Source organism: Heloderma suspectum, chromosome 1, assembly GCF_057233095.1.
Source record: "Heloderma suspectum isolate Gila_16-S chromosome 1, 16-S_ref, whole genome shotgun sequence".
Classification (NCBI taxonomy): Eukaryota; Metazoa; Chordata; class Lepidosauria; order Squamata; family Helodermatidae; genus Heloderma; species Heloderma suspectum.
The window spans coordinates 184,948,212-184,962,825 of NC_139458.1; the positions used below are offsets into that span (position 1 = coordinate 184,948,212).

General features: G+C 43.7%; 1 protein-coding gene across 2 annotated transcripts in view; it reads left to right on the forward strand.

The window, feature by feature from the left end:
• The window catches only part of CERS6 (ceramide synthase 6), a 150,698-nt gene that overhangs the window by 24,017 nt on the left and 112,067 nt on the right, over window positions 1-14,614 (forward strand). For both annotated transcript variants that reach the window (XM_084812136.1, XM_084812146.1), the window contains exon 2: window positions 11,092-11,197. In XM_084812136.1, the coding sequence (XP_084668262.1) occupies window positions 11,092-11,197 (106 nt within the window). The remainder of the gene's footprint in view (window positions 1-11,091; window positions 11,198-14,614) is intronic.

Genomic DNA, 14,614 nt, shown 5'->3' on the forward strand with positions numbered 1-14,614 from the left:
CAAGGACTCAAGGGAAAGAGGGAGGATCTCTCCCTAGCCCATAAGTTCAGGGTCTTCCCGTAATTCTCCTTCAAACGGGGACCAACTGCCTTACCTGAAGCATAGGCTACTCTGCTGTTCCTTGCTTAGTTGCTGGTGATTAGCATCTGAAAGAGTCATTAAGTTGTAAAAGGATTAAAGCCTTGAAAAGAATCCTTTTGTCAGTGTCTTGAGTTAGCTATTGGAGTAGACTGAAAGAGGCTGCCGGGGCACTCCTGCCAGATACCATCGATCGCGGTATCGTCCTGGATCGACTCCATGGGATGAGCATTGGAGGAACTGTGTTACAAGAGGCAGTAGTGCAACCACTCCTAAAGAAGCCCACTCTGGACCCAACAGTACTAGACAATTACCACCCAGTCGCAAATACCCCTTTCTTAGGGAAGGTACTTAAAAGAGTCGTGGTGGAGCAAGTGCTGGCACTCTTGAAGGATACATAAAAGAGCTAGAGGAGATTCTAGACCCATTCCCGTCTGGGTTTCAATCTGGTTATGAGATTGAATCAGCCATGGCCACCTTGATGGATGATCTTTATCGAGAGAGGGACAGGGGGAGTGCAACCTTGTTAATTCTGCTCAGCCTCTCATCAGCTTTTGATACCAGCGACCATGGTATCATCCTAGATGGACTTAGTGGGATGTATATCGGAGGCACTGTGTGACAGTGGTTCCTGTCCTACCTGCAAGGAACAATTTCAGAGAGTAACATTGGGTGACCATTCCTCATCCCCTTGGCAATTGAGCCATGGGGTTCCACAGGGTACCCTCTTTTCCCCAATGTTGTTTAACATCTATAGGAAGCCGCTGAGAGTGGTCATTAGGGGATTTGGAGCCAAGTGCCATCAGTATGCTGATGTCACAGAGCTCTGGCTCCCTATGACATCAAAATCAGGATAGGCTGCACAAGACCTGGCTTAGTGCCTGAATCCAGTAATGGGCTGGATGAGGGCCAGTAAACTGAATCCTGGCAAGGTGGAAGCCCTGTGGGTGAATGGTTCCTGAGTCCAGGAGATAGGCACATTACCGGTTTTGGATGGGGTTGCACTCCCTCTGAAAGATCAAGTCCATAGTCTGGGGGTACATCTAGATCCATCACTGTCACTGGAGGCCCAAGTGGCAATGGCTGCTCGGAGCACCTTTTAGCAGCTTTGGCTGGTTCACCAGCTATGGACTCTCCTGGACAGGGATAGCTTGGCCACAGTGGTACAGATGCTAGTAACCTCAAGACTGGATTACTACAATGTGCTCTGTGTGGGGCTGCCCTTAAGGCTGCTCGAGAAGATGGAGCTAGTGCAGAACATAGCAGCTCAGTTGTTGTGGGGAGCTGCCCCTTTTCAGCATGCAACTCCTTTGCTGAGGGAACTGCACTGGCTGCCCATTCCCTACCAGGCCAGGTTTAAGGTTTTGGTACCAGTGTGCCAGATTTTATTGGCACTCTGTTTTTAACAAATAATTTTAATATCATGTTTCTTCATTTTAGCTTTTGTTCATTTTATCTGTTGTTCAGCGCTCTGGAATCTGTTTAAATGTGGAGCAGTATACAAATGTTGTAAATAAAGAAATAATGAATAAATAAACAAACAAACAAACAGACATCTTGGGGCCAGGACACCTGAGAGAGCACCTTCTCCCTTGCCAACCTGCCCAGTCACTGTGGTGATCAGAAGGGCATGCTCCTGGTGGTTCCACATGGACCTATGCCCACCCAACTGGAGTCCCCCTGGAGAAGAGCCTTCAAGGCAGTGGCTCCCTTCCTATGGAACTCCCAGCCTCTGGAGGTCAGGCAGGTGCCAACACTGGGTTGTTTTTGATGCCTCCTGAAAACAGCTCTTTTCCAGGAAGGCTTCCTTGGTTAACCAGCCTTGGTTTTATTGGCACTCGGTTTTTTAAAGAATAATTTTAATATCATGTTTCATTCTTTTTATCTTTTGTTCCTTTTATCTCTTGTTGTTCACTGCTCCAGAATCTGTTTAGATGTGGGTAAGGTAAAGGTAACATACAAATATTGTAAATAAATAATAAAACTGGCAAATTCACTGGCAGTACCTTAATATGCAAAATTAGTATCCATCTTCACAAGTCTTGTTCCTGCAGTAAATCGCTTCTCTGTTGCCAGCAGTTTGCTTCTGTCTTGCTACCCAATAACTTTCCTGACTTATTTCCATATTCAAATAAAATTTGCCTCTGTTATAATAATGACCTATGCACATCAATAAGCCTAAGTTTATCTTACTTACCTAAGTGTGTCTAATGAAGCCTTGGATTCTGTACTTTAACTTCCCTTATGTACCATTTGACATTTTTCTACCTGTTATTACACTTTGTATTTTTCTCTCTCTCCAAAATAGTACATATAATACATTGCCTTCTAAGATAGGCCTTAAAAGCATCCCAGATCATATTCATCAAAATATATCCTGTTTTTTTTATGCTCAGTAGGCTGTTGATTATCTTTTTCTACACTTTAAACAAAGCATTATTTGCACTATTGCTTCAGTCTTAAAACCAGGACATGCATCTCTTTGTTGCACTGTTTATATTTTGCACACTTTCATTATTGCTATTATTTTTTTGCCTATAGACCGTATTTCTTTAAAAAATATTCCCATACAGGGTCTTTCTTATGATTAGTACCCAGGGCACTTTGTGAGATTAAGTATGAGAATATTGGAACCTGCACACTGGACAATGTTTCTTCTCTTTTTTTCTCCACTGTTGCTACTCTCTGTTTCACTTTGCCTTGGCCCAGCCTGAAACTGTTCATGGCAAATGCACTTTCATCAGTGAGAGAAGAATGCATATATTTCAAAGATGTGCACAACTGATGTGTACATTTGGGGAAATAGAGCAATCTATTTGTATTCCTTCCTCTAGAAGGAATAGTTCAGATTCCTGGATCCATGGTCAGGGCTTTGACCTTGGATCCAGGAGTCCGAGCTCCTTCCCCCCTCCCCCTCGCAGCCGGCATGGAGAGAGCCACGTTGGCTGCCTCTCTGAGGTTGCAAAAACGATCTCAGAGGGAAGATAAGGGGGGGGGGTCTTCCCAGGGGCGGGGAAGGGAGGGGACTGGGGGAGCCAGCTTATGAGGAATCCTCCAGCCTCCTTCCCTCCCCCTTCCTGATGCCTCAGCTAGATGGGTGAAGAAGCCCATCTAGCTGAAATACAGAGCAGGAGAAATGCGGAGGCGAAGATTGCCTCCACCGTTCCTCCTGCTCTGCGCTGGATTGCTGTGAGGGTTGTGCCTCAAAGGGTTGCACCCTGAGTCTTAATACCGAGATATGATCTGTGAAGTGGTTTTTATCATTGAACTGATACACCCCCTTTGAAAAGAAGCACAAGGACGCTTATTTCTGATGGGAATTTTTTTAAAAAAATCATGTTTGATCTGCCTGCGCTTTGGTGACATGGGAACTTCTATTTACATGACCTTGAGCCCTGTTATCCCCGGTGTCTCTTGGCTACTGAAGTGTACACAAAATTAACTTAGTGACATGTCAGAAAGTGGATTTGACATGAGTAATAAGTATATTTGACTCAAACCCTCCCATTGAGTTCTAATGGAGTGAGCTTGCTCTTCAGTATTTTGCCCTCACTTTCTAGGAACCATCTTGCATGGCTTTTTTAGGCATACGGCAAAGATGTTTTAACTGTACGCCTTAAACTATACAGTATGAATACAGTCATGTATTTACCCAGCGCCACATAAACATAAGACCAATTTTATCTAGCATGTGCTTTTGGACATGTAACTTTAGTCAGAAAAACAGAAACTGAAAACCCAGAACTTTTAAGAATCAAGGGCTGGTAGTTAGTCTGGACAGAGGCATTTTCAAGAAATGAAAAATTGAATTGAATGGCCATGTTTGAGGCTGTAAGTATAGGTTTAGGGTGTTTATGATGAGATATAATTGTAACTATGTTATTTTTTAATGTGTGAGAGATTTAATATTTTACATCATTTTTTAAAAAACATTAAAATTTAAAAAATCCAATTTAAATTTTAAAAAAAGTTTAATTGATTTTTATCTACTGTTTTCAACTAACCGTAACATTACATGGCACCCGAGGATGTTCATATTGGGCTGTTTTGGGAGGGGAAGGGCTTCCCCGAAGTATACTGGTATTTCTCAGGGCTCCATATTTAACTCCAGTTCTGTTAGCGCCCACCATTTGAGTTTGCTGTTAGAGGAAGTGATAGTGACACACCATAAGAATGCATGTCATTTGCATAACATCTGCTACTTGTAATGTCAAACAAATTATCCACAATATTGCCATGGTAGAGAGAAGGCTGCTTCTCTTAATTCTGTGCTTCTGCTGCTTACAGTATCAAATATAAAGACAACTGTCATTCTCAAAGGCTTACATATGTGGTTGGTGAATTTGGTGTGCTGTTGTATTGTTACAATTGTAATAAATACAAATCTATTGGCTTAAATTGTTTTTTGGGAATGTTTTGATTCCAGAAACTATTAAACAAATCTCTTCTAGCATACTGGCTTTCAAGTTTTCTAGCTTTGCCAAAGAATTCTGAAAACTCTACAAACACTGGCAGGATGGTTTTCCTCTGTCCAGTGTAGTCCCCAGTGCACCCCTATGAACATTTGCAACTGTGTGGTGAAAATTGGTGGAGCCTCAGTGTGAGCAACATCATGTAAACAGCTTGCCCCTTGGAGAGGCCATACATGGTTGTACTGCAAGTAGTCACCATGTGGCAGTTTGCACATCTGAACTGCACCATAGAACTAGAAGGTAGGTTACCCATTTTACTGTATGAATGCTACCCCACATTAACTTTGGGATGGATTTTCCTTCCACTTCTGTAATGGAAGTACTTGCCACATCAGAGGATATGGAGATTGCCTAAACCCATATTATGCCAGGCAACTGGAGGATAAGATGCTAAAGAGGGGCCCACTGTGGTGGCATTCCCATAGCAAAAGTAGTGGGGATCCTGTCCTGTAGTTGCAGATAATTTATGTGAAAAGCATAGTGGTGTCTTATACTGAAGAAGAGCAAATGGGAGATATTAAAGATACATACTATAAAATACTGTTTTATACTGTGTTAAATATCGTAGAAGTATGACTTTGAAACCACTACGAAAGAGCAAATGTTTCCTCTCCACCCCCATTGTTTCGGAAAGCTTAGACCTCAAGAGCTATTTATTTTTAGATACTGCATGAGAAGTTAACCAGCTGGCTGTGAAGTATTTATTTTTGAGTTCATAATACATCTGTATTTGCTATTCTAAAAGTCTGTTGTTCTAACTAATGTGCACTGTTATTTTAAGATGTGCTCTTTTACATTAATAGAGGAATGTGGGCTAGTAATAATATATATATGAACATTGAGAGACTAAATTAGGTGACGGGCCACCCGTCAAACAGTATTAACATACAACCACTGTATGTTCTTATGATGGTGATTATACTAGCCAAATGTCAGTATTTGAATCCGATTTCTAAATTTTAAAAATTGTTTGAACAGCTCAGCAGGAATAAATTTGGAGATTTTTGATGGGTGTGTGTGATGAACTAGGAGGATGGATAGAAAAGGATGGGGTGCAACAGTTCCCCTATGCAAGATGCGGAGAAGTAGATTTAGAGGGGAAAGGAGAAATTGACTGCCTGGCTGATGGCTGCTTTCAATATCTGACAGTATGGCTACATTTTTCCAGGTGGACCTGGGTTTGACAACTGTGATACATATCTGTTTGACAGTGCAATCGCTACTGCAGTCCCTCAGAAAAGCGCTCCCCTGGGTGCTCTCTGGAGACCTAGCAAGCATGGTATGAGGCCGCTCGCATCTTGATGGAGATCAGTTGCCCAAAATGTACACCACACTGATGCAGCCATAACCTCCTGTAACCACCCGCTTGCAACTAAAATTAATGTTGTGTAATGTTATTTATTACATTATAATCTTGCCCTTCTTCTAAAAAGCTCAGGGTTGCATATATTTGCCCCACTCTTTATTCTTGAACAGTCCTATGAAGTAGGTTAGGCTATTATCTGCTAAAAATGAGGACCATAATGTCTGAGGATTTTCTGTGGGCACCAAGGATATGGGAGACATGGAAGAGTAGTTGAGTGTTTTTTAGGAAGTCAAGAGCATAAGTACAGTTATAGCAACTGAATGGACTTTGAAGGAGGAAACAGGTTATGGATCAGTGGGCAGGGTAGTTACCGGCTAGGACAGCCTTCCCCCAGCCGGTGCTCTCCAGGTGTTTTGGACCAACTCCCCAGCCAACATGGCCAATGGTCAGGAATCTTGGAAATTGTACTCCAAAATGTCTCAAAGGCACCAGGTTGGGGAGGATTGTGCCAGGACCTTTTTGTCTGCATGTTTAGAACATTTTCTGTTTATGTGGCATTTATATATAGTACAGTTAAAAAGTTGCAGAAATATAGTTTGGGCAATTGTAATAGTAGACCTCCGTTCAGGTGCAATTCCACTGAAGTTTGAACTTGAGCCACTGCAGTCTCTCTTTCTGCAAATTTAATCCTTAAGAGCATTTGTGAATTCGACTACCTTAATGCAAAAATGTCTTGAGAATATATCTGAAATACTTGGTTTTATCAGTGACTACAAAAGCAGTCATCTGCAATGGCTAAGGATACTGTTATTTGCATGTGTTGTGTGATGTTTTTTGTTTTATCTAAAGTTTTCCTTTTGTATCTAGAGACAGAAAAAAAATCCTTGAGCTTATCTGGTGGCCTACAGTACTTTATCTAAATTCTTTCTGGATAACTGTCACAGATTTTTTTAAAATCCTGATTAGTCCAGAATATCATCAGTTACAAATCCCTAACAGAAGTCTGCCCTTTAGAGAGCAGAATGTAGGCGATGTGAGGAAATCTGCTGTGAAACTGTTGGAAAAGAACAGTGTGTCTTTTTTCAAAATACCAATAGAAATGCCATTTCATATTGGAAAGAGACTCTTCATTATACCCTCTGTTCCTCCACTACTTTGCTCTTCAGGAAATCACATTGCTTGTTATGAAATAACAAAAGAATTTGAATTAATGTTGCCAGATGTAATACGCACAAATCAATTGTTTCTTGGTGCCATCTATAGGCGCTTTATGGTTGTCGCCTACTGGCAAGGTTAATTTACAGCAAGGGTGGAGAACATGTGCCAGGTGATGTTGGATTGCAGCTCTCATCATTTCCGACCATTGCTCATGCTGGCTGTGGCTGATGGGAGTTGGAGTCCCAGCATCAGGAGGGCCACAGGTTCCCTCCCTCTGACTTACTGAATCACTTATTGGACTGACATGGACTGTCATGAAATACATATTTTTTCCCATGGAGATAATGTGTGATGTGGCTGATGTTGCACATTATGAGCTCCTGCAATTGCAAATGAGGTAGTGTTTGCTTCCCTGTTGAGAGAGAATGGGGGAGGATTGTGGGGTATGTTCTCAATCCCCTAATGTGGGTGCCACCACAGAGAAGGCTTGTCTTCATGTTGCCACCAAATGGAAATCCATAGGAATGCCACATGGACTACAAGCCTCCTCTGAAGATCGTAGTGGCCTGGGAGGTTGGTATAGGGGGAGATGGTCCTTGAGGTAACCTATGGGGTTAAAAGAACCCACAGTTAAACTAACTACTAATTGTAGGTTAGCTCTGAGTTGTTTAACCCACAATTAACCAATAGTGTCTGGATGCAGCAAATTGTATGTTAATTAATCCAGCATTTGCCACCATTATGTGCGAACCAAGTCACACGCTTTGGTTTGCATGATTAAACAACCCACGGTTTGTTAACCATGGGTTGTTTTGGTATGCATGGGAGCAAGCTGTCAGGGTGGAAACTGAGCCGATAGAACCCCAGAGCAGTTCTGATTCTGAGGAGGATCAGCAATCCATGGGAGAGGAGCCAGCTCATCCCTCACAGGCACAGCAGCTGGCAGAGATTCCTCCTGCCGGCATTCCTGAGATAGTGATCCTAGCAGTGGGAAAGTGCGGGAACGGGGCTTGCTAGATGCTCGACACAGACACAGGGAGTGACGAGTGATGGAGGGCGTGGAAAGGAGGCCTAGCGCCCATTTGGCGCACAAGCAACAGCCGCCTCCTGTGGACCCAAGGGAAAGAGGGAGGATCTCTCCCTAGCCCATAAGTTCAGGGTCTTCAAGTGACTTTCCTTCAAACGGGGATCAGCTGCCTACTTGGAGCATAGGCTACTCTGCTGTTCCTTGCTTACTGGTGATTAGCATCTGAAAGAGTCATTAAGTTGTAAAAGGATTAGAGCCTTGAAAAGAATCCTTTCCTCTGTGTCTTGAGTTGGCTCTTGGAGTCTACTGAAAGAGGCCGCTAGGGCGCTCCTGACATAAGCAGGCATACTGGCTCCCAACTGCTTGCCCGCTTCTGATGTTGAACTCAATTCAACAATTGAATTAAATTAAACAATTTTAATTAAACAATTGAGGGACGCTCTGTCCCTGGGTTGTCCTCTGTTACATCCAAACCCAGAACTCCAGGTAGCTGAGGGAGAAACAACCCATGGTTTAGCACATTGGAAGCAGGTGAGTGGTGAGGGCCAGCATGCTCGTTTGCTCCCTTGCACTCCTAAACAACCCTCTGTTAGTTAACCATGGGTTGTTCGTTGTGGGTGAACCAGGTCTTGTCTCTGTCCCTCTCATGCTGGAAGCTCATCTGGGCAACCTTATAAGACTCAAGTCCATTGATGTAACTGCATTGCCTATGTGATGATAAGAGTTTACTTCTGTTATGCCTGTAAGAAGGACAAATGATTTTTGAGGTCTTGAAGAATTTGCTATAGTTGTTGCTCTTACCAGTTACATCTCTGGTGGTTATCTGTTATTGTCAGATGCCTCCAAACAGAGGTCCTGCAGCCCAAATATATATCCCCATGCTGTCTGGGAATGATGGGAGTTGCTCTTCAACACAACTGGAGGGCACCAGCTTGGGGGAGGCTGCATTAGCATGTCTTTCCCAAAACTCTCTTTGGGAAGGAGCTGTGTTTCCATAGGCATTTGTGGAAAAATCTTTGCATGCATTGCGCTAGGAATTAGGGCTGTGGGTGGGATCCTCTGTGCCTGATGTACTATGTATATTCAGGGTCTGGGGCCTCCATGATGGGTTACTATGTACCCAGAAACATGGACCCAGTATGAGAGGGAGTTGCTGCTTTACTGTCTACTAAGGTTGAGGATTCCCTCCCTGCCCTGCTGTGGTCTTTCTTCTTCTCTCTTCCACCTGCTTATTGCAGCATCGAGTATACATTTTACAGCCTGTGATTAGGCCCTTGTCCCAGCTTGTAGATATGGTGTGTTTCTTCTTTAAGCCACCCGCATTAGCTGTCCCCTCCTGATCTCACCCACCCCCAAGTCCTTGCTGTATATGCACATTTATTAACAGGTTCTACTTCAGTATTTGGTTTGACTTGTTGGCTGCAACTCATTAATTTTAGAATAGAATGTTGCTCCGTAGTAGACTTCTTCTGGACCTCAATTTCTTCTACACAAAGGATGGCCACCCTGGCAGGGCTCTCTTGCCTTTCACAGTGATGAATCAAGGTGAAGCTTGTCGCAGCGTGTAGACTCAATTGTTGGATGTGAAGAGCTTTTTATCAGCTGCTGCGGATCGCAGAGCTCTTAAAGGCACCACCAGAGCCTTGCCCAGGCAACTCTGTAGGAGATTCCATAGCTGAAGACGCTGAGCAGAGACGAAGGGTCATTTTCCCTAATCTAGCTACCCCAGCATATGAATCGAATGTACGTTATTTTGGGCACCATCCTTGCTATCCACTTTGAATTCATCTGTGTGTTGCTTCTGTCAGCTGAGAGGGTGCAAGATTAAACACACAGAGAGAATGAGAGAGAGAGAGAGAGCGCTCTGACATAGAGAATATCCAGTCAAGAGACTGCTGATGGGGGAGATAAATGTCCCCAGCAGCACAGGAATGCCCTGACACAAATACACAAGTAAACACGATTATCTGTGGTGGGTTATGTGGATAACGCTATTCTCTGCTAAAGCTGAAAATATTTTATTTGTGTGCATTTGACAAAGCTGATGAGAGAAACTCTTGTGACTCTCTCTTTTCCACCCCATCCACCCACAGGCCTTTGTTTTCTTGTCTCTCTAAGTGCTGCTTGTGTTGGAAGTTCTATGTAAATGAGTTTAAATACTTGTTTCGTGTTATCTTTTTTTGTCCTGAAGCCCATCATTTGTCTGACTTTCTTTCTGTTCATTAGTGAAATCAAATAATTGTAATCGTGAACGTTTCTGTTTAAATTACAGCAGACTCTAATGTTTCCAGTTTTTTATGTCTTGAAATCTTCAGCAAGAAACACAAGAGCCTTTGGAGGAATTTAAAGCTTCAGAAGTCAGCCTCTGTAGCATTTTATAATAATTATTTATAATTTGTTTCTACAAACTTCTCCTCTTTTATACTCATTCATTCATTCATTCATTACATTTCTATAATGCCCAATACCCAAAGCTCTCTGGGCAGTTCGCAGCATGGTAAAACGTAATAAAATATTCTATATTCTCTCTATTCTCGCAACACAAGGGCTTATTTCAGGCATAGTGGGAAATCATGCTTTCCCACTATGGTCATCTCTACACCAGCCTAAAATCCTGCATTTAAAATAGGGCTTTCTGCTTCCATTTTAAATGCAGGATCACAGCGACTCCCTTTTTCACCCGCTTCCTTTACCCCCTCCCCTTTCCCCCTCCTTCTCCCTGTATCTGAGTCTTCCATTATCTTTCACTGATCTCGCTCCTCGTCTTGCCGCTTTTCCTCTTTTCACGGAGGGAACTCAAGCAGAACACAACGGAGTAATTTGATAGCTCATTATCTGCCATCTATTTCAAAATGGAACAAAGGGCATTTAGTGCAGGAGATGCACTGGAGGGACACGGCTATGTAAAGAGCCCGCAAAATTCCATGAAGGAGCAATCTCAATTGCAGGATAAAAGCTCCATGTGAAGAAAGCCTATGTGAATGAGTTGCAGTGAGCAGTTCTGACCATTTGCATCTAATGGTTTATTTCCTGTCTCTTTAACTTTGTAGGTTTATAGCCAAGCCATGTGGCTTAGGCCTCAAAGTCCAGGTCCATGGACCACGAAAAGCTCAGCCTAATGCTATTCTTGAAAAGGTCTTCACTGCAATTACAAAGGTACTGTAATTACCTAAAATCTTTGTTGTTGTTGTTGTTGTTGTTTTATTTACTCTGGAAAAATAAAGAGATTCTCATCAAGTATGAAATAAAAATGAGAGCCAGTGTAGTGTAGTGGTGAGAGTGACGGACTGGGAGCTGGGAGATCCGGGTTCTAGTCCCCACTTGGCCATGGAAGCTCACTGGGTGACTTTGGGCCAGTCACAGACTCCCAGCCCAACCTACCTCACAGGGTTGTTGTTGTGAGGATACAACGGTGAGGAGGAGGATAATGTAAGCCGCCTTGAGTTCCTTGCGAGAGGGAGAAAGGCGGGGTATAAATGCAATAAATAAATAAAAAAATATATAATTCAAGCTTGAAGATGCCCTTGGCAAAATGACTTCCGGGCGAACCTTTCCCCCTCGTCAACAAAGGAGGCTTACTCCACAGCAGTGGGTGGCAGAAGTGGAAACTGCCATTTAAATTTCCCACAAAGCCTTGGAGTGATGCTATATTGATACCACTGTAAAAGTGCAATCCTGTGTGTGTTTAAACAGAAAAAAACTCCTTCACATCCCAGCATTGCCCAGCCGCCATATAGGACCTTTTCTGTCTAAACATGCATAGGATTGCACCCTATGAATTGAAAGTGTTGGCTGCAAACCCAGTCCCCCAGTCCCCATTGGAGTGCTGGGGAAAACACATTGTTTACAGGTGAAGGGGCCCAGAACAGACAAGAGCAATGGGTCCTCTCAGTGCCCTGGCAGCTGCCTGAGAATGCTGCACGCTGACGGGCCTGGACTGGGATAATTCCGTTTGACTCAACGATGACTTTAAAAACAAACTTTTAGTTTTTGTCACTATAGGAATCAGATTTTAAGACAAATTATCATATTGATAAAATATGTGCTCCGAAACTGCTGTAATACTGAGGTGACCTGTCCATGACATTTCAAGAGAAGGAACTGAATTGGCTCCAAGTGGTTCCAGTCAAATGACTTTGATTACACTAGACGTCATCCTCCCGCAAAAGCATTTCTGTCCCCTAGCCCTAGCTCCTGTTGCTGGAGTGTAAACAGTGGCCTGTCATAATAGCACCTCCAGCTCCATGCTTGGAATCTGGGTCACACACCATATTGACATTTGTGGGACTATTACCATAAAATTTGAGGGCACAAGTTGTATAGATACCACATATGTTATGTTCCATAGGTGGGTGCAAGGAAGGAAGCAGTTCTGAGGAACTCAAACCTGGGGCAGCAGCAGCCATTTTGTAAACACATGTCCGAAGAGTTGCAGAGTGTTTTAAGTGTAGCTTATTTGTACACTTTATATTTCCATGGCATCATTTTATAAAGGTGACAACAACAGATATTACAGGGTGTCAGAAGAACAGGCCCAGCTGTACCAAGGTTGCTTGTCTCACATGGCGGATTGAGAGGAGTAGCAGAATGGTGCCTGGAACCCACTTTGTCTGCTGCAGCCCATCACCATTTCACTTGCTGTTGCCAGGCCCTTTCACCAGTCAACTCCCCCTTCGCACTGCTGTCACCTTCCCTGTTTGGTTGTATGCAGCTGCTGCCAGGCAGCTTCTCTTCCCCGCCCACTGCTGCCTACAGCCTATAAGAAAGCCAAGTGCCTTCTGGGCCTGGCTGTGGAGTGGCCATGGGCAGGCTTTGCTTTCAGTTGCTGTGCATTTCAGCTGCAGCAAGAGTGGAGCGCTGGTGATAGACTATAGTAGCCACTGGCAGCTGGCTGGCCGTGCTTCAGTCAGCTGGCTCAGCCGGGCTCCAGCTGGCACAGCCATCTGTCGCCAATGCTCCACTCTTGCTGAAGGTGTCTGGGAAAGAGTGAACAGCAAACCCCCAAGCCTGCACTTCCCCCCATTTTCATGTTGAGACATGCATAGAAGTTGGCACCACCAGCTGATGGGGCTCTCTGTGTGCAGAGCACCCATTCACCTTCCTGTTCCCCCTCCCCATCTCTCAGTTGAGGTACTGATTTGAAGGGGAGAAATTTGCCTTCTCAGGCTGGAGAGATTTCTTTAAGGGGAAGATAAACAGAGTGAAGTTTGGGGCACAAGCTGATGCCCAACCCCATCTCTCAGCCTGCTTGTCTCCCTTCCCACTAAAACTGAGGAGACCACATAGCTTCCTTACAGGGCAATCCAAGCAGTGTCTGTTCAGAAGTAAGTTTGGTTAAGTTCCATAGCTCTTTCCCCTAAGTAAGTGTGCACAGGATTGCAGCCTTAAAATGGGTAGAAAGAAGGTAGGATAATTAGGATAATTAATGGCAAAGTTATCATACTTTCCCTTACATGATGCAGTTAATAATATACCATAGTGAGAAGTAAGCAAGCTCTGGCTTGTGGCAGCTGTATTCTTAGAGTGTACACCTTTGATTTTCTCTTCCAGTTCAACTTCCTGTCTCACGGAGGCTACCTCCGTGTAAATCAAGTCAAGTTACTTTCAGCATGGGGAGATGAATAGCCTTTGAAGCAGCCTATTGCTCTTGTGATAAGCTTACCCACTTAAAACTATATTGCTCTTAACCTTCATCTTGTGTGTAGGTAGGATTTATGCCAAGCCAAGATGTTACGAGCACATTATACGTGATGGAATTGTATATGCTATCTATATGAGTACCTGAGACAGGACACGTTTCCCAAAACTAATACATTGGCAAACTGATCTGGAGCATCATGAAAGGGCTGCACGTTGTTAATATCTATCTATCTATCTATCTATCTATCTATCTATCTATCTATCTATCTATCCATCCATCCATCATCTATCTATCATCTATCTATCTATCCATCCATCATCTATCTATCATCTATCTATCATCTATCTATCTATCTATCATCTATCTATCTATCTATCATCTATCTATCATCTATCTATCTATCTATCTATCTATCTATCTATCTATCTATCTATCTATCTTTCATATTTTTACTCCCAGGGAGAGGCACATGTGGGGTTTTCTGCCTGAGGTGCCAAAATAACTTGGCCAGCCTGGGATACTATGCACCTTGACTTGACGGAGAGAGGGGTGCATTTTCTGTTTCACCTCAGGCAGCAAAATGTCGGGCTGGTTCTGTAGAAGAGAAACTGAAATTAAAACTAGCGAAGGGCACAATCCTATCAAGATAGGCGGCCGCCTCCGAACATGGAGGCGACTGCCTATCCTAAGCAAGGCAGGAGAGGCACGGGGCGGGGGGATCATTCCCTCCACGCCTCTCCAGCCCTGCTATTTTCCACTAGACAGCCGTTTTTGGCTGTCTAGGCGCAGGGGGCCAACTGGGAGAGGAGGCTGCGTGTACGACACATAGGATGTGTCGTACACGTAGCTCCACAATCCCTGCCCCAGAACGGCCCCAGCCGTTCAGTCATTCCACACTCAGTCACTTTTCAGTCACTCCACACTCCTCTTCT